The sequence below is a fragment of the Lepidochelys kempii genome, chromosome 7, assembly GCF_965140285.1.
Source record: "Lepidochelys kempii isolate rLepKem1 chromosome 7, rLepKem1.hap1, whole genome shotgun sequence".
Lineage (NCBI taxonomy): Eukaryota > Metazoa > Chordata > Testudines > Cheloniidae > Lepidochelys > Lepidochelys kempii.
In genome coordinates this window covers 66951043-66970858 of record NC_136386.1, presented here as the reverse complement: position 1 = coordinate 66970858, position 19816 = coordinate 66951043, and the positions used below count along the sequence as shown (strand labels likewise).

Genomic DNA, 19816 nt, shown 5'->3' with positions numbered 1-19816 from the left:
AGTGGTCCAAATGAGTTGTTTGGTCACAACAGGCCAGTTTTTAAAAGGTTCTTCATTGCCTAAAGATGCAGATAGGTGCCCAGTGGGATTTACAAATACCCATTAACACCTACCTCCTGTTAAAAATCAATGAGTTCCAGGAGCACTTGTAGGAGGGGAAGAGGTCTGCACAATTGTGAAAGAGAAGATCCAGGAGATGATCTCTATTAAAGATGAGGCCCCATTCTGTGAAAACATTTGGGAATCCCTGCGTTATTGAATTAAAAACTCTACATGTATAGGGACCCATTCACTTTACCAACTGTAAAATACCACTTCTGACGTGAGAAGCAGCTACCATTATGATAGAACCAGCCACACTAATTCTGGAACAGGATATGAACATTGCCTTATCCAGTTGAAGCAAGAGGGGAATTGGGGGGTCAGGAGGCAGAACGCAGTTAATCAAAATGGAAGTGGCCCAGGACTTTTACAGAAGGGCAAAGAGCTCTTTAATGATCTTGAAGACTCAGCTTCCATCCCACAGGATGGCAGAGCCAGCACCACGTTGCCCCCCAGCACCCTACTAGGACATTACTACACGACTGACTCAGATGGAAGTGTGCCAGCGATTGCAATACCTCTTCTTGCTGCACCTGTTTTCCCCCGTCTGTCTCCTCCAACAGCTCTACTGACCGCGTCTCAACCTGATTATACAAGGATACCTGATGACATCACAACCGGATGCTTGTCAACGCCACATGCTATATTAGTATCTACGGTCAGAAACGTATGCGTTAAGATAAAAAGTGCCAATATATTTTGAATATATTAAGATTGTCAGAGTGGGGCTGTAAAATTGCAGATTATGGCAGCTGTAAGGGGCTAATCTTGTTTGCAATTTAAATAGACAAGACAGAGAAAAGGTAGGAAGGGAAACAGAGGCACTCAAAGATGAAGTTATTTGCCCAAAGTCACACAAGTCTGGAGCAGAGCCGGAAATGGAACCCAGGACTCCTGAGTCGCAGTAGAGTGCCCTACCCACTAGATAACACGACTTTTGCTTGATGTTGCCCTATGGAATCTCTGTCCCATGGGAAATTCCAACATTATGAAATTGTCTCATCCCAAACCAGGACAAAAAGTTGAAATCTTGGAATTTTTTGCCAAATGAAATGTCATATTTTATCTTGATCTTATTGAAAAGTTTTGTGTTGATAGGATCAAAACATTTTGTTTCTAGATGATTGTTTCACCTGTTTATTATATTATAGATTGTATTACAATATAAATCAAAACAATGTCAAAATGAAATATTTTGATAGTTTCCCATTGACAAGGTGAATGAAATTGATATTTTCCCATAGAATGTTTGATTTAATCAAATCAGCATTTTCCAGTGGAAAATTTCTGATCAGCTCTACTAGATATCCAGACAATATAATTAAATACTTTGTGGGATGGGTTTTGATACTACCCTTCCCCAGCATATTAGTCACCCACCCTCTTTCCTCTCAGACCCCTTCGCAAATCTCACTTGGCCCCACAAATATTTAATAAAAATATCAACCACCCATCTAAACAAAACCAAACCTTTCAAGACAGACACTTCCTCTGAGCCTCTCAGTGCATTTTGCATTGTGGCTACTTCGACTGTAAGCTCTTTGAAGCAATTCTTCCACTGTGTCTTGTACAGCACCAGGCAGCCTAGCAATAATAATAGTTTTGAGGCAACTGCTCTTGATCCCACGGAACTACAGCAGAAATCTATGAGCTAACAATGGCTAGTAGAATTAGGTACTAGTTCGGAGCAGAGTCAATTAATCCTGGGGAAACCTACCTGTAATTTATTATTATTATTATAATAAAAAGGCAGCTCCATTAGTCTTGCAACAAGACTTTAAAATTCCAACTAATTCTTTAACATTGAAGTCCATCCTAGAATACACATATCATGATAACGTCTCTGCTTCCTCTGTTCTTAGCTCCACTTTTTGCTATATAAAAGGATTACCTTTCAGTCTTTAACCATGTTAGCCTGCTTGTCAATGCACTGCTTTACGACATACCTCGATGACAACTGCATGAGGCAATTCACTGGCTACGTAACTCCTCACCTGTTGTTCTGGTATAATTGTCAAGAGTACATTAGTATCTGTGCCACGTGTATAATTTCACAACAGGTGATAAACAAGATTTTACAATGAAACGTTAAATAGAATATTTAAAAGCACAGGGTAAAACTTTAATGTGTGTGTGACTTAGGAGCCTAAAACCTTTTGACTCAATGTTTTTCAATGACACTTTTATCCTCAGTCATGAAATAGGAATCTGAAAATACTGTTTTTTTCACACGAGGACTGAAGTTCATAATTTATATGGCCAGTGGAAAAAATTAAGTTTTGTAAGCATTTATTCAAAACAAAAATTTTCCATTAAAAATATAATTTCTTTCAAAACTTCCAGTTTTACTTTGAAAAACCTCAAACTGAATATTTTTTTGGTTTTTCCATTGAAAAATAGAAAAATTCCATTGAACATTTTGAAGAAAAGACTATTTTGTTTCTTTCAAAAATGTTCACAGAGAATATTGGCCCTCCCTGTTCTCACTTTTCCTCCCACAAAAATCCCATAATAGAGTTACTTTTAAATTAACATACAAACTGGGTTTTGTTTGTTTGTTTGTTTCAAAAAGAAACTTCAAATTTACAAAACAGCTGCCAATTAGCCAAACCTTAACTTTGTAAATTTATTTCGGAAACAAATTAACATGAACAAATGAGAATCTTTCAGTGTTACAATAGAATATATAAGTGTCTAGCAATTGTCAAATAATTTGATTTTTAAATACAAAATAACCACATGAACACTTAATATACAGGTTTCATCTGAATACATATTTATTAGATAAATATTAGGTTGTCACATCATCTAACTACATACAGTTTTGCAAGACTAAAAATCACAATTATTTTTTCTGACCAGTTTAAAGTATGAAATGATTGCATTGTACTGTACATACAATGTACAAACAAAGACAATGGCCATTTTTGCATGTTACTTCAGATTGTACTTTTTTTTAAATTCTCCTCTGATCATGATATCAAAAATTGTACAAAGTATGAATTTGGTTACAATTTTTTTAAATCCCCTTATTTTCTTCATTATTTCTGTAGCACCCTAAAAATACACAGGTGATAGACTAGTACACTTAAGCTAATTATTACATGTAGGTAAAACAAAAACAAAACAAAACAAAAAATTCTTTCCACAAAGGGTCAGAGTATATTACAGAAGTGAAAGTGAAACAAATGCTGAGACTTCACAAACGCTAACGAACAGGATTCATTTTCCACATAAGATGGAGCTTCAAGCTTTTTTTTTTCCTGCAAAATAAAAACAATGCACATTCCAAGGAAAATGAATGCGTTTCTGTTAACATGTCTCTATTCATCATTTACATATGTACAGATGTCCCTTGAGTCTCCACTGCAGACATCGGTGTGTATCGATCGGTCAGTCCTATAATAACGTCTTGGCAGCAGAACTGTAGATTGTTGTGGGTTCTTTCCCAGATGAGCTTCCATAAGGAAACAATTTTTAAAAACCAAAAAACAGATTAAAACACTACTGGGAATTTGATATAATAATTAAGCTTTAAAGGAAAATAACTGTGATTATCCTGTTTGGTAGGTCTTTCCCTACATTTTAACATTATGGCAGTGAACAGATTAAGAATTATCCATGTTTTCATTTAGAAGTTTTTTCATACTGAATCTATTGTACAGTACCTGACATCAGCTGACGAACAGTTTTGAAACTGTCTCAAATTTCTGACAGTTTGATGATGGCTAAAAATCCTAGTGTCACTTTTGCTTAGGAACCAAGTGTTTCTGTAGGCTTAAAATGTTCATTTAATTCTCTGTTATTAATGTACAACGTAGAAAACCACCCCACCCACGTTGCTGTTCTCTGTGGGTTTTTCTGTTTATGTTTCCCAACAGGTACCTCTACACGATACAGTTAGACGACTACCAATTAGCAATAGATTGATTCTTAACATATCTGGTTTGAAAAGCATAGGCTCATTTTAATAGAGAATCATTTCAGGTGACTAATTTAGCCAGCTGCTCGAGCAGCAATGGGGTAGAGCAATTAAATAATCATTAACAGAATCAATTACAGAATCCGAGCAACCAATTCCAACTCAGAGTGAGAAGTGTTCTTTATTCCAAGATCTATGACTAAAAACCCCCAAATACCTAAAGGCAATACAAAGTCAGTTTATCATTATCCGCCCATGCAAATGACTTCAACACCTACATAAATGATGCAGCAAAAATACAGGGGGAAAACTACTACAGTAAAACCGGCTACAAAACACATTGGTAACTGAAGGATGGTCTTTCCTACTAATTGCGTGAGAGTGGCACTACACCACAACCACGTCACCATGTATTATACCAAGATATCTTTAACATTCTGCAGAGATCCTCTACAGGTGGTCAAGTCTAGAGAAGAAAAAGACAGTTCTAAGCAGAATAAAACATACTGTACTGTTTCCCTGCCCCACCCACCAACACCTTCAAGTGTTAGCTCCAGTCTCAAAGGCTGGAGGACCAGAAAATGATATACATATTGTATCTTATATACTTGCTGCTTGCCTTAGTGTAAGTTTACTTGTTTTCAGGGCTGGCTCTTTGGGTTCTGCTGATTTAGGCAAAATGTCTGCCACTAACCAGCCCATAATCACCACACAGTCAATGAAGATTATTTTTTGCCCCAGGAAATTATTATTCAGTTTGCATGACAGAGCTGGAACCTGATTGCCCAGGTACTGCCTGATGTATCAAGTCATTTGAGAAATGGATATGAAAATTGGGCTAATTTATTAAAGAAAAAAATGCTCCCTCATTCTGTTAAAGAACCCTACTTTTTTTTTTAAAGGACCCCCTCTTTTTTCCCCCCCCAGACAAGGTATTTAAAAACACCAGCAAAAGGATAACCAGATGATGAAAATGTTGAATATAATCAAAGACGATCCTAAAATATTCACAAAGATATTTACAATAGCAATTCTTAAAATAATTGATTTTGCATAATGAACAGCGCCTTTTAAAAAAACCATAAAACAGGAAAAATATAAGCGTGGGAACACCTCTACATAAAATGTTTGACAAATTCAGTACGCCTACAGCAAAATAAAAGAACTAAACCGCCATTTCCTTTAATATCTACAGCAAGGTGCTGCGGACTAGCATATATATATATCACGATGCATGTACAGCAGTAGTGGGAAATGTTAACAAAAAATACGCAAAGAATTTACAAATATTGACTTTGGTGAGGAAAGCAAATCCAGAACTGTAAGCATATGTCATGCCATTTACAGCGTTGCAAACTAAAAGAGAAATGGGGGCAGGGGGGAGAGGGAGGGTGAGAGATTACATATTCAAACGGACAAAAAAAAAATCCTAACAAAATTCCATCTGGCAGTTAAGTTTAAAACATATTGTTCAGAACAGCTAAGGGACTATTTGATGGGATGTGGGATGGGGTGGTGGTGGTGGTCAAATTTGCTTTTGTAATAAAGAAAGCCATAACTGTACAGTGAGCAAAAGCTGAAATGTCGCACCACGAGGGCAAAGTTGGCACACATGCACTTTTTACACGGCTACTGTACATAATTTATGAGAGCGCGAGAGCGCACGCACAAAAATGGGCACCGAAGCAATAGGAAGCTCATGCAGGAGAAGCAACCACACGAGAAGCACAGATCACAAGGGCAAGACAGTGATTGTGGCAGCAGGGTCTGTTGAGGGCAGTAGTAACCTACCAACAATTACTTATTCTCCCCAGGCCCATCCTTCTTGAAAAATAAAACATCCTGGGCTGCTAAAGAGTTAAAAAAACAAGGCGGAAAAGGGCTTAATTACTTGTAACAGTCTTGTAAACAAAACACAAAGCAAAATAAAAGACAAGCTCTAAGGTGTCTGTCCAATTTCAATGCTCCTTTCAAGCTCTTAAAAAAAAAAAAATTGCCAAGAGTGATGTCACTCTCCCCATCCGGCAGTGAGCTCTTCCCCGCCTTCATCCAGCTTGTCCTGCTATGTATTGTGCAGTACAGAGGATCTAATGACACAGAGATGGAACACACTGAAGGCTCTGGGAGACAGAAAACTTTTTACACTCCCTCCCCGCTCTTTTTCTGCTTTGAATGGATATATGGGATAAAAATAATCATGTCAACAATTGGATAACAACACAGTCACAAATGGTAGTGATTGGAAACCAAAACCCCCACAAAAACCCCCAAAACAAATTTAAAGGTTTTTTTTCCGAGTCTGTATGTCTAAGCAGAGGGATCCCTTGCAAACAGGTGTCGCAGATTCCTACGCTTTATAAAAACAAACACACATTGTCTGCAGCCTGGAGATTCTCAGGGCTCCTCTACTGAAGACAAACATTAGTTATGCAGATGTCTCCCTTTGATTAATTTCTTCCAGACTTTTGATTTTTATTGTATTATTTGTGCTTTTTGGTGATTAAGATGTTTGTTTGTTTTCCTTTAAGTGTGTGGCCAATACAATTTGTCCAACACAAATCTGCAGTTGAGGGGGGAAAGAGGGAAAGTGGAGGAAGGGTTTCAAAAAAATGGAAGAACACTCGTTGGAAGGACATTCTGAGACCGGTCAATTAGGACAGTTCCATTCTTTTGCCTTTTGTTTCCTTGCCAAGATTGGTTCTTGCCAGTATACTTCACACTATGTGTATCACAGAACTCTCTCTCTATAGATTAACAATGAATGGGGTTTCCATTAGCTGCACTATTGTCTATGCTTCCTTGTGAGATCATTGCATTTCTTTCTTTTTTCCCCCTCCCATTGCTTTCACAGTCAGTGAAGCTGACAAAACCAGTTCTGAGATGAGGAAAGCAGGGAGTGCACCATTCGATCAAGTCTGAGTTTGTTGGTTTTTCTGTGGGAGTGTGAAGATTCTTCTTTGTGTAGCTACCCACGTGTGGACAAGTGAGGGAGTGGGGAAAATACATAGGGTTTCAGTTGTTCTCAAAGAGAGAGAGAAGGTCGTCATTGCTATTGCTTGGCAGGTCGGGAGGATCTAGGTATGAAAGCAGCTCATCTGGATTTGTGAGTTCTGGAAGCAGCTACAAAATATAAAGTTAAAAGGAAAATTAAAGGTAATGGAAACAGATTGGCAGAACAAGGGATTAAAAACTGCACATACCTGGAAACTGACTGTAATGTATCTACATCAAAACAAATCCAAAGCATAAACAAAACAAATTAAGATGGTGTAATATCAAGATTTTTTGGCCACTTCATAGAGTATAAGGCTAGAAGGAACCACTGCGATCATCTAGTCTGAACTCTTGACTGGGCAAGTCTGTATAACCCACTTTTGGCATGAGAATTGCAGTCATCCCAGTATTGTGGCAATTACAGTCTCAAGGCCAACATCCTTAACATGAATCACTGTTGTGTAGGGCAAAGTGAGCTTATTCCATGGGTTACAATTAATTCCCTGGCTGGTGATATTTGCAAAGGTTTTTCTTGCCCATGTATACGACTTTCTTATAGGGAGCACTCATAAAAGTTATGCACAAATACATACTCTAAATATGCACTAAGTTTGATCAATAATTACCTTTCATCTTTAAGTAGGTAAAGTACGATTATGCATATCTGCATGGAAAGATGAATCGGCAGCAGTATCTTATGGGTGACCCAAGCTGGGTTAATGACTCAGAGGCACTATACCCCTGTCTGACAGCAGAGTGCACTCACTATTCACTACAGCTCTTGAAGAGTAACAGCAGAAATATTTTGAGATCTATTTCCACTGACATAATGCTTTAAACAGGGAAAATTATTTCTTCTTCAAAATTCCGTTCAGATCCCTTTTTGGTCTGACATATACCCAGGAATCCTAACTATTCCGTTTCACAATCAGGGACATTTTACAGTTTATTCTGCTCCTAACAATTTCTTGGTAAAAAGCAAAAATGACAAATTAAAGTGTGGCAGTGAAAAGGAATATGTAATAAGCCCTTTTTATATCCAAAATTCTTTTAGTGCCAAGATAAAAAATATGGATTACTTTAACAAATGGAATAGCAGCTCAGATGCACACTTGTAGTTGCTATGTGTTTATCCAATGCTGTAAAACTAAAAGCTAGACTTTAATATATTACACTTTGTATATTAATATTACACTAATATATTTTTAGTATTCTTATACAAATATAGTTTCATTCCCTAACTTCAAACAGGTAAATTGATCTTGCAATATTTTAAAAATGAAATGTAAATGTAATCTCTAAGTTTTATGAGAAACACAAAGATTGTACTTTTTTTATTTGCTGTTTAAAAGTATGATTGCGATGATTAAAAAAGTTACATCTCCCAGAGGAAATAATTGTTGTTGTTCTTAAAATATCTACCTTCTGTTCAGGAACATGCATTAAATGTAAAAAAAAGCATGGTCACCAAGGGCCCTGTTCAGAACTGCAGCCCCACCGTGCAAACTGCTGTTCAGAGTACAAGGCAGCCCCCACTCTCAAGACCTTACAATTAATTAATGCTAAAGAATTAACAGAATGTTGTTGAGGCTCACTGTTTGCATTGCTTGGAAGGGTGGATTTAAACAATCTCTCTCTCCCCTATCCTGCAAGCCATACTTTTCCAAGTTTGGGGGTGCATTTTAAAAAAAAAAGCAGTTGTAAAAGATCAGGGAGTCATTGGCTGAAGCCAAGCAGTTATACGTGTGTGGCCCACAGTGAATTATTGTGTAAACATAATCTTTGTTTGGTTATTTGTGCCAGTTATTTGGTATCTTTGCACACTGTCTGAACTTGTAAAAAGAAGACTTCTGAAAACTAGAGTGTCTTGAATTGCTGTATAAACACAAGAACAGATCTACATCTATATCTGGATAATGTAAATCTTTGTACAGAAGAGAAATTCTCATGTCATGGGAAACATCATACTGAGCCACACTGAAGCAGATTATTCTGCCCAACAATGAGTACACCATGCTAGATTACTAGCCATTGCATATTTTGAAATTATCTTTTAGTTCACTGATAACAAACACTGCATGGCATTTTTATCCAATCGTTACTTCATAACATGTTCACTGAAGACTAAAGGAATCAACTAATGAATTTCTACCTATGTTTCAAAGAACTCCCACTGCACATTCTGCAGTATTTGTCTCATTACCTAGGTAAAGCAATTTCAGGGCCTCTTCAAGAATCCAACGTGATTCTATCGGTGATAACCATCTCTATCCAGATTTTTATACTCTGATTATCCCCAAAGAATGAGTGCCTAGTGCCTCAACCAAAAGAGCTTTCTCTATGTTACCTAAACATTTGTATGAGAAGGAGCCTCGCTGTTTATGCGACCCATTCACACTATTTGAATGTGGTCTTTAATGGCTTTGTTCAATAGCTGTCCCTCAAAGTGCGTCCCCCAATGGCTTCAGTGTGAGCTTGCTAAGAATGGCAGCAGAATCTGGCTCACAGTAAGGCCATGTCTATACTAGCACTTATATGGACAAAACTTTTGTCGCTCAGGGTGTGAAAAAACACCCCCCAGAGCAACAGACATTTTGCCAGCATAAGTGCTCGTGTGCACAGCGCTATGTCGGCAGGAGACGCTCTCCCACTGACCTAGCTACCGCCGCTTGTTGAGCTGGTTTTATTATGTCAATGGCAGAGCTCCCTCCCGTCAGCATAATGGGCTACAGGAGCGCTCTCACCATAGCACACATGTATCAGTACAGCTGTGCTGCTGGAAGCTTGTAAGTGTAGACATGGCCTTAGAAACTGACCCGCCTAGAACCTTCAGCGTTACTAAAGGAGGAACGACCAGAATGATGTGGGTCACCCTGTCTCCCCTACTTCCACCCTTCCTCCTTTAGTATGGCTATTTAAAGACACGGTGCTGTTCTGTGACATTTAAAAGCATGAGCAATAAATACATGTGCAAGAATGCAGCACAACAGTAAGCACTTCTTTGGAAGTTATAATCACACCAGTTATGGAGTTCACACTAGAGACTGCAAATATGAGGACTGGAGCAAGGTATTCAAAACCAAACCAAACAACCAAACCCTAGCATTAAGAAATGTATGTTTGAAGAAGTGCTTGGCTGACCAAAAGGATTCCTGGAGACAGATAAACTAACTCCTTAACCTTGTTTGAAAGAGAGAATTACGATTTGCTTTGAAACGGATACAGCAGTAACTCAGGATTCAGTCATGAGCTGCCTTAAGCAACCAAACAGGGGAGTAAAGGGACAAAAGGCATTCTCTTAGCTTGCTCCCCTGCAGTGGCTACCCTCAGGGCTGGTCAGTGCATGGTGAGGGAGAACAGCCATTGCAGGGCTGTTATTGCACAGGTGGGTGTGGGTGGAGAAAAGCTTTCACCCAGACACCAGTTAGCATGGAAAGGGATGATAAGTGATGCCAGGCTGGCGCAGATTACTATGTCCTAGGAGCAAGGGGGGAAGCAGGCTCTGAACTATGACTTTCTCAGTACAATTCAGTCCATGCACCTGGGGCAGGGCAACTGTGCCCTGCCCCTTACTCAGGGCCTGTGGAAACTTCAGGATCTAGCCCTTAATATGCAGGCTCACCAGTCCAAAGAAGAAAAACAAATCAGATGCTTAAATGATCTATTGTCTTGAGAAAAGCTTGGAACACCCTCACTAGAACAAAGATATGGCTTGTGTGTCATGCAGCTGCTTACAACAGAAAGGTTTTCTCAGCAAGCCAAGAGCGCCTGCCATCTCAGCTTCAGTGATTACGTTCATGTAACAATGCATGAAACGATGATGTGCTGTGCAAGCTGTTTCCCCTTCCCTCTCCCTGCCCTCCCCCGCCATCTCTCAGAAATGTAAAGCACATTCCAAGGCAGGCAGATGATAGTATGACACAAACTTACATCCAGTGAGGGCTCCGGCATGTCAGATGCTCCCTGTCCACCAGCCTGACCTTCTAAGGCTGAGGAGGGGTTAAAAGTCAGGTCACTGTGTGGATGGTTGCTAGAAGCGGCCTGTGGCGGCTGCCGGGACTGCTGGGTAGGAGGACCACTGTGATGTAATGGCTGCCCTGACTGGCTGCTGGGGTGAGGTACGTGCAAACCTTGCTGCATGGAACTATGGGACTGATCAGTGCTGCCAGGATGAGGGATCTGCGAAGGAGGAAAAAAGCAGGAAAAGAAAGTGAGGCCACAAGGTACAGTGCTCAAGGTGTTTGAAGAAAATGAAATTCCTCAACTGAATGTTAAAACAAACAAACAAAAAAAAGCCATCAGAAAAGAGAATCCCATATCCCAATATCAGAGGAAATGTTTGTCTCTTTAAAGGTTTTCCGCAAAGGGGGGAGGGCACTGGATTTGTGCTATTTATTTGCTTCTTCATGATAAGCAAACAAAGCCTTAAAGGTGAGAAAAGAGCAGGGTAGGAAGGTTCTGCTTATTTCTTTGCATTAATAATCCAGGTATGGATGACCATGTTTTTCCTGGAAGGGTCTATGGATGTCTGGAGAAATAGTAGGATGGTGACATCAAAGAAGGTAGTCAAGGGAAACCTGCTTAACTGAGAAGACAAGTGATCGTTATTCAGACTATTTTGGTTAAGTTGGCAATATTAACAACACTCTACTCCATTCTGGTTATTACTTAATTAAAAACACCTGACAGAAAACCTTTCTTTGTCAGGGATCTCTGTCCTTCAGTTAAAGGCTGAGAAAGTTCCCAGTCCACCTCTGAGTCATCCAAGAAGTCCTCTTTCAAAATCCGAGAAGGTGAGGACTTGTCAGTCCCGACATTTCGATGTGCAAAAAAATTCCAACCCTCCAAATTAAACAAATCTTCAAAATTCTGTTATTGGGATTTTGGGGAATGGTCTTCTGTTCTTCTATTCACATCATAAAGAAGCAATCAAAGGGCACAAGCCCTACTTTCCCCCCTTCCTTTCCATGCTACCTTTAATGTTGGAGTGTTCCTGTGAATTTGACCTTGGTGCCATAAGAAAAAAAGTGCATGAATGTTCATGGAACCAATGTGTTCACGTCAATTGGGTAGATGGATAAGCAAATGTGAACATTTTTTGAGGAATGCTACATATTGCCATAAAGTAGAGCTGAAATAAAAGAGCAAATGCAAACAACAGCATGAAAACAATCCAACACAAACCAACAAAAGCCAGCAAAACTCTGTCAGAATTGACCCTTTCACTTCAAAGGGAATTGTCAGGTTATTTAGCTGGAACATTTTAATTTTGGAAAGTAAAAGGGAGGTTTATTATAAAAGCCTATGTAAATTGAAATATTTTACAACAGTCAAAAACCCGTCATTTTTATTCAAATATTTATCTACAATTCTGTATTTTAATTTCCAGTGGGCCTGACTGTCATTTACACAGAGGTTCCTTTACAATATTCTGGCTATGTAAATGGTGCTGAAAGTGGGTGTAACTGTAATTTAGGTCTCTTTATACTGCCAGAATAGTGCAAAGAAGCCTCAGGCCTTGTCAACACAAAATTGCACTCCTTTATTTATACTGGTACAGTTAAAGTGGTGTAACCCACTCTAGTGTGGGCTTTTGTTATGCCAGTATAATTATTCCCATACAGGAAGAGGAATAAGCTCTATACGAGTATAAAGCACCTTTATGCTAGTATAATTGTGTCCACAGTAAGGGTTCTACTGGTATAACTAGATCGGTTAAAAAAAAAAAAAAAGAAAAAAGAAAAAAAATTCATACCCCTCACTGATGTAGTGATACCAGTACAGGCCCTACTGTAAATGAGTGTCAAAGCTAGTAACGTTATGAAATGCAAGAAAAATTGGACAGTCACTGTCTATCTAACAAAGTGAATAAATGTACACCAGATGTCTGGGAAAATGAGCTAGATTTTTTAAAAAAATATTTATTTTTAATAATTCAAAGTAGTGTTGATAAAATGGGAACTTTTTTAAAAAAAATATGATTATCTTGGACTCCTGTTTAATTTATGCCATTTAAACCCAACAGGCACAACAGTATGAGCATGCTGGAATAACTGCAAGAAATTTATAAAACCAATTATTTAAACCAAGAGCCATTCTTATGTTCTCAGATAGACACACTTCAAAGCAGAGAAATATTTTAGGCAATATGTGAACACCACTGTTGACAAATGATATTTCTGACTAGTCAGATAAATATTTTGGTGACTGAACTATTTGCTGGATGGACAATGATTGTTCAGAACATCATCAAAGGACAGGGAATCCAAAAAAGCTGCATTACAGACCAATGTCTAACTCTACATTTAAGTGTTGATTATAAGGTGAACTTGTGTCTCAGACAGACATTTTGGGCTTTAAATTCACCTTATTTAATGTATTATTTACTCAAGACCATAAAACCCCATAAAATCTACCAGTGAAAAAAAGCCCATGAGGATGCAAAAGCAGGATGCAGCATTTCTAAACATCACTCAGACATCTTTAATTTCTTCATGTCCCTATCTTTTTAACTTAAAAACACTAAACCACATTATAAAAAAGCAGGCTGCACAGTCTAACAAAACTGCTTTCGTTTTACAGCGTGGCATGCACACCAAAGACTTCTAAGACCACAAACTTTTCTGGGTTTTTGTACTCCTATAACTTCAAATGGAGATGTACACAATCTATACAATAGCAGTTTATACCACAAATAGGGATGCAAGCCCCTTCTCCAATTTAATGTCACAAAACAGCACTGACCACATTTATAAGACTGACACTAAGTTCTAGGAATCTTGATGTGAAGTACACCTGCATAGCTATTTTGAAAATGCCAGCCAAAACCTAATATTCCTTTGACCTCAACAGAAAATTGACGGTGGGAAAAGGACTAAGATGTAAATTCAGCAGCCCATCTTTGGATCTCACCACAGAGAGTCACAGTGCTACTGAACGTACGTTATTAATCTGAGTACCATGTTCATATGGAATTCTTCTCCTCCTCTGCTTTTCAGAGCAATAGGCTTGAAATTAGTCTGAAATAACCTTCTCCTTAAAACTTATTTGCAACCGCTGAAATGTTATGAAAACATATAAATATGAAGGAATTGCGCTTACTATGTTGCAGTCTTATCTTACATTTGTAAAGAGCCTTTCCCACCACAGAGTACCAAAACTCTTTATAATCTGGGAGCTTATTTCTCCCCTTGTAGCCTCAGGCTGGATTGGGGATTGATTTTCTCTTCTTGCTACATAGGTGGAACACCCCTGTCGACAAATGATATTTCTGATGATCGAATTCACTGTTACAAGAACCTATGTCTCACCACACTGTATCTCCATTTCCTGGAGTGATCTACATGATCTGTGAAGAAGGATCAAGTTTCACTAGCTTCCCCTCTATGCAGGCTACTCTATACAGTCCATTATGGGATTACTTGCAACTTCCTCTGAAGTATCCAGCATTCATTGGTCAATGTTAGTTAGATACAGGACACTGGCCTAGATGGCCATTGGTATGGCAATTTTATATTTCTATATTCAGCGAGAAGCAGAATAATAAACAAGCTATCTGTATAGAGCTAAAGGTAAACAGCATACACAAACTACTCAATGACCATTTTTTATGTTAATACATCTCTTATCATGCAGTGTGTTACTTAGTTATTTTAATGTATTTATGTCCAATTCAGGTATGCACTTTATGAGTCTGTGCAATGAAATGCAGGGACTGAAACGCTGTGGGTTTAAAGTAATCTTTCCTGAATGCTTGCTATAGTCAAGTCAAGATTTATCATTTTAAGGGAGGGAAGAGAAAGAAAGACAAAGGGATAAAAATGGATACTTTATAATAGTCAAATAGCTAAATTAGAATCCTAACATACCGTATATACTCATTCATTAGCCCATTCGTTTATAAGCCGACCCCCCAAGATGGTTAGGTAAAAACTGTATGACCCTTTCATAAGCCGACCCTATATTTCAGGGGTTGGCAAACTTTGGCTCCTGGCCCATTACAGTAAGCCGCTAGCGGGCCTGGACATTTTGTTTACCTGGAGCGTTCACAGGCATGGAGCCCCTCAGATCCCAGTGGGCGCGGTTCGCCGTTCCCAGCCAACGGGAGCTGCGAACCGTGGCCAACGGGAGCTGCGAACCGTGGCCAAAGGGAGCTGAAGGGTTCCATGCCTGCAGACGCTCCAGGGAAACAAAATGACAATGTATTAGATATTCAATTCAATGATTCCATAGAGTTTAAAATCATCAAATTTTGGTGTAGACTTGTTTATAAGCCGACCCCTGCTCTTTGACGCATCACTTTTTTACCAAAAATATTCAGCTTTTGAACGAGTATATACGGTAACCTCTTCTACAGGAAATAGCTGAAGATTGAGGGAAAGATTCTCTAATCCAATCTCATTTCCTTGTGCTATTCAAGCAGCACAAGGGAGATGGAATCTGGCCATAACTTGTCAGCTGAGAATCCCCCTCATGTGCAGGAAGGAACTATCAGCTGATATAGACCTGATGGAGCCTACTTTAGTGCCATCTCCCCTCCACTAGCATAGGGTGCATGTCACGGTGAGGAGGAAGCGAACCAAAGCAAAGCTCTGTTCCATCCGTTACCAACTAGTATGAGTAACTAGCTCACAAACTGACCACAGTATCAAGGAGCTGTAAATAGCTCCATAATTGCCCCTTCAGTCTCCTGCACCAAGTGAAGGCCAGAGACTGGAGATAATTTTGCCCTTCATATTTTCTCTTAGCTTACCGCTGGCCACACAACTCCTCAAGCTCTGCATTCTAATATCAAACCACTTGCCTTTTGAATCTTCCGCCACTTGTCATGTGAAATGTCACTGGGTCAACTAGAGGAGCAGTGACATTGCTTAACTCTGATGAACTGGCTGGCTTAGGACTCTTGTTTGAAGTGTTTCATAGCTGGAGGCAAAGCAGAAGTCCTTGCAGCCTTTATACAAAGGGATAGTTGCTTTGCATGGAAAGTTCTTGCTGGTAGCAAATCCTCTCTATAGTACATTTTAGGGCTATTTCAGTTGACTCTGATACAGATAGTCTGGATGGTTCAACAAGCTGATTTCCCAAGGCTTGTACATATGCCTTGCACTATTGCTTATTTAACCTACAATTCATGAAGTTGCTATGGTTTCTGGACTTTTCCTCTGCTGCCAGCCTTCTGTTGGGGCACTTGGACCTGTTGTAACTTCCCTTTTCTCTGCTCCCTTTCTTACTGTCTTCCTAATTCCCCACCATCTTCTTTCAGAAAAACCTGCTGCCATCTAGAAGAGACCTGACCTAAGCTGCTGCCACCACATGTCCATGTTACACACTGTAAATGTGCTTCACAACACTCACTAAAAACGCAGCACATCTGACATGTCAAGTTTTGCGTTCTTCCGTTGCATGTAACACATTGCCAGATGATATACAGCCCCTACACTGTTACTTACACAAATACAGAGGGGGATATGTGTATATACATTAAATTTTACTGCTTTGCTTAAAACAGATGATTAGCCAAGCCTAAAAGCTAAGTGTTGCTGGTAGGTTTTGTACTGCTACTGTTGCTGAAGTGCTGTATTTTCTGGATATAAAGTTCGGTACATGAAATAATCACAATCCAGTGTTCTGAAATGAACAAACTCTGTTCCTAACCTGCCAGTCTTGTGTCTCCATCTGAGATATGAGCATCCTCTGTTTTTTTCTCTCCTCAACAACTGATGTCCTTTCAGAGCATAGCTGGCATCTAGCCTTGAAATCCACAGGTCTACCTCTCCTCATCCAAGGTACTCTCCTACGTCCTGCCAGACCAGTTTACAGGCTGTTTACCCTCCTCCCCCCTCAGTTAACCTTGGGAAGGATACAGTGTTATAATGCTGTGATGCAAAATTCTGTTCCAAAGGACAAAGGCAGACAAGATAGCACCAGTGCAATGCTTTAACAGGCTCTCTGCTGAGGATGAGTATTTACAGACCCTGCTGCCTCGGGAATGAAACACTAGGAATGAAATCTATATTTTCCATGTGCCAGTGCAAACCACTACGACTAACATACTGGACCAGGCTGTCTCTTTCAGCTAGACAAGCTTAACTGACAGCTCAAAAAGCTCAGAACTGCTGCTTCACAGGCCCCAAACCAGACACTAAAAGTGCCACTTCTGACTCTATTACCAGGACATATCTTTTTTAAGAATTGACAAGGGGGAATCCACTAAGAGCTAAGAACAGCTCACAGTCCGATACAGACTCCTCTAGTGCTGCAAGACCCGCAACCTGCATAAGGAAAAATCAGAAAGATCTGGTGTAAGGTTACTTACTGATTCTTGCATGGGGTGACTGAGGGGTTTGTCAAGAGCTGCCATGCTGCTGGGCATGTCTGGAGGGTGAGACAGCTGTGGCCCATGCATGAAGTCATTCATAGAAGTTCCACCAGGATTCCCATGAGGGAAATCAAAATTGCCATGACCTTGGTAATTGTTGCCTAAAAAAAGCCAAAAAAGAGTTACCATGAAAGAGACTCTTAGCTTTCTCACACTGTTCCCTCAACAGTGCAATGCAGTGATTTGGACTCTTACTGTGGAATTTTGTTCTGTGTACTAGAGCAAAGTAGAGGAAGAGAAACAAATACCAAACCAGTCTCTTATATGTCGTCTTCCACAGAAAGCTAACCATTCACCGATTGATAGCACATAGTTCCTATTCTATGAATAAGGGGAAACTGGAGCAGTTCAGATACATTCATGTAGTAACTTGGCAAATGCTGGTATTTTAAATGGCAACCACTTCAACTTAGCACATTCATTTAAGAAAGGAGAAAAACAATACACAATAGTGAAGACATAAAATCCTGGAGGACATTCCACTTCTGGGGACATGGGTTCAAATTTGACTGATGTCCAAGTCCAAAAGTATGTGGTGGTCTTTGTTCCTAAAGATTATTGTCTAACTAGGATTACACGCTTGTTGCAGTTCATCTGGCGTCTTATTGGCAGAACTGCATAAGGAAGTTACTGTGCTCACAGTTGGCATCTATTTTACTGCCCCCTCTTTGGAATAAACATATAGCTTCCTTTAAGATTAATACAGAAGAGGCCTCAATGCTTTGGCTCAAGCCTGTGCTATCATATTCCTTGTTTTCACAAAACTTAATAAAATTCACTCAGTCATTTGGAAAACTGAACATTAATGATCTACCTTTTTAGGCATTCATTCTTTTAATTTGCAGTGTTACAATCTGACTGTGGCCAACATTTTAAAACACAAAGTGCACATTCTGAATGGAAGATTAATGTATTTCCAAAACTAAAGTGAGGTTGGTTTGAGTCTGAGTTCCTTGAAGCACAGAAGTTCCAGGGGCTTTCAAAATAAATGTTTCGGTTTTAGCCCTCACTCACCTAGTTTTAAATGAAGTTAGAACTGGTGCGGGATGGGGAATTGCCATATCTAGAGAATAAAATCCTCTATTTGTCTGCAAAAAGAACAGGAGTACTTGTGGCACCTTAAAGACTAACAAATTTATTAGAGCATCAGCTTTTGTGGGCTACAGCCCACTTCATTGGATGCATAGTATGGAACATATAGTAAGAAGATATATATATATATATATACACACACACACACACATACAGAGATGGTGGAAGTTGCCATACAAATTGTAAGAGTCTAATTAGTTAAGATGCGCTATTATCAGCCAGAGAAAAAAACTTTTGTCGTGATAATCAAGATGGCCCCCTTAGACAGTTGACAAGAAGGTGTGAGGATATTATCACTACAAAAGTTTTTTTCTCCGGCTGATAATAGCTCATCTTAATTAATTAGCCTCTTACAGTTTGTATGGCAACTTCCACCTTCTCTCTGTGTCTATATATATATATATCTTCTTACTGTATGTTCCATTCTATGCATCCGATGAAGTGGGCTGTAGCCCACGAAAGCTTATGCTCTAATAAATTTGTTAGTCTCTAAGGTGTCACAAGTACTCCTGTTCTTTTTGCGGATACAGACTAACACGGCTGCTACTCTGATTTTTGTCTGCAGATAAAGTACTGTATGGTCAGGACCAGTGTGTTTTGCTCCATTCCATTCCAGCCACTGTGCTCCAACTCTCTTCTGAACTGATCCTCTATAGGTGTACAGATAAGTTCACCCTCCATATCCTTTTCTATCCTGGGTGTCTCTGTTAAGACTTCCAACTGGGCTGCCAACTCTGGTGGTTTACTTGATATGAACAGTCGAAACTGAACTAAAGCTACCAAGCTATCATATAAGCCACTGAATGGGATCATATTGAGCTCTGAAATAATACAACGGCTTTGGAGCTTGTTTGCAGTTTGTCAGCTGAAGTAGAGCAGCTTTAAATGTTCAAGTCAAGCAGGTAGTTTGACAAACTGAAGTATCTGCATCATTTGCTTTTCAGCACAGCTCATTTTAAGCAGAAGTTTAATCTCAGAGGAATAGAAGTCATTAGCCATGTAAGAGTATTTCTCAAAGAAGCTGGGACTTTGATCTATCATGTAAATGCTGTAGAGCCTTGCTAATTCTCACTTTGCTAATCTGCAAACCGGATAAGTCTCACAGTACACAGCTGGTCTCACCCCACTTCTCAGGAAAGATTTAGTAGCAGGGAGCTGGAGTGAGGTCTCATACTGCAGTGTGTTTACTGCTATACTGGAAAATATTGCAATAAATAACTACAACTAAGCTACGAACATCAAAGAAGTACTATTGCTACGACTTTGTCCTTCTACAGTGCCTTTCATCAGAGGACATTAAATGCTTTTAAGCACTCAGCCTCACTGCA

General features: G+C 39.4%; 1 protein-coding gene across 1 annotated transcript in view; it reads right to left on the bottom strand.

The window, feature by feature from the left end:
- Positions 1 to 4186: 4186 nt before the first annotated feature.
- The window catches only part of ZMIZ1 (zinc finger MIZ-type containing 1), a 472315-nt gene continuing 456685 nt past the window's right edge, over positions 4187 to 19816 (bottom strand). The window contains 3 exon segments of the mRNA XM_073353233.2: positions 4187 to 7144; positions 10949 to 11197; positions 17334 to 17497. Coding sequence (XP_073209334.1) covers positions 7037 to 7144; positions 10949 to 11197; positions 17334 to 17497 — 521 coding nt within the window. The 3' untranslated portion in view covers positions 4187 to 7036.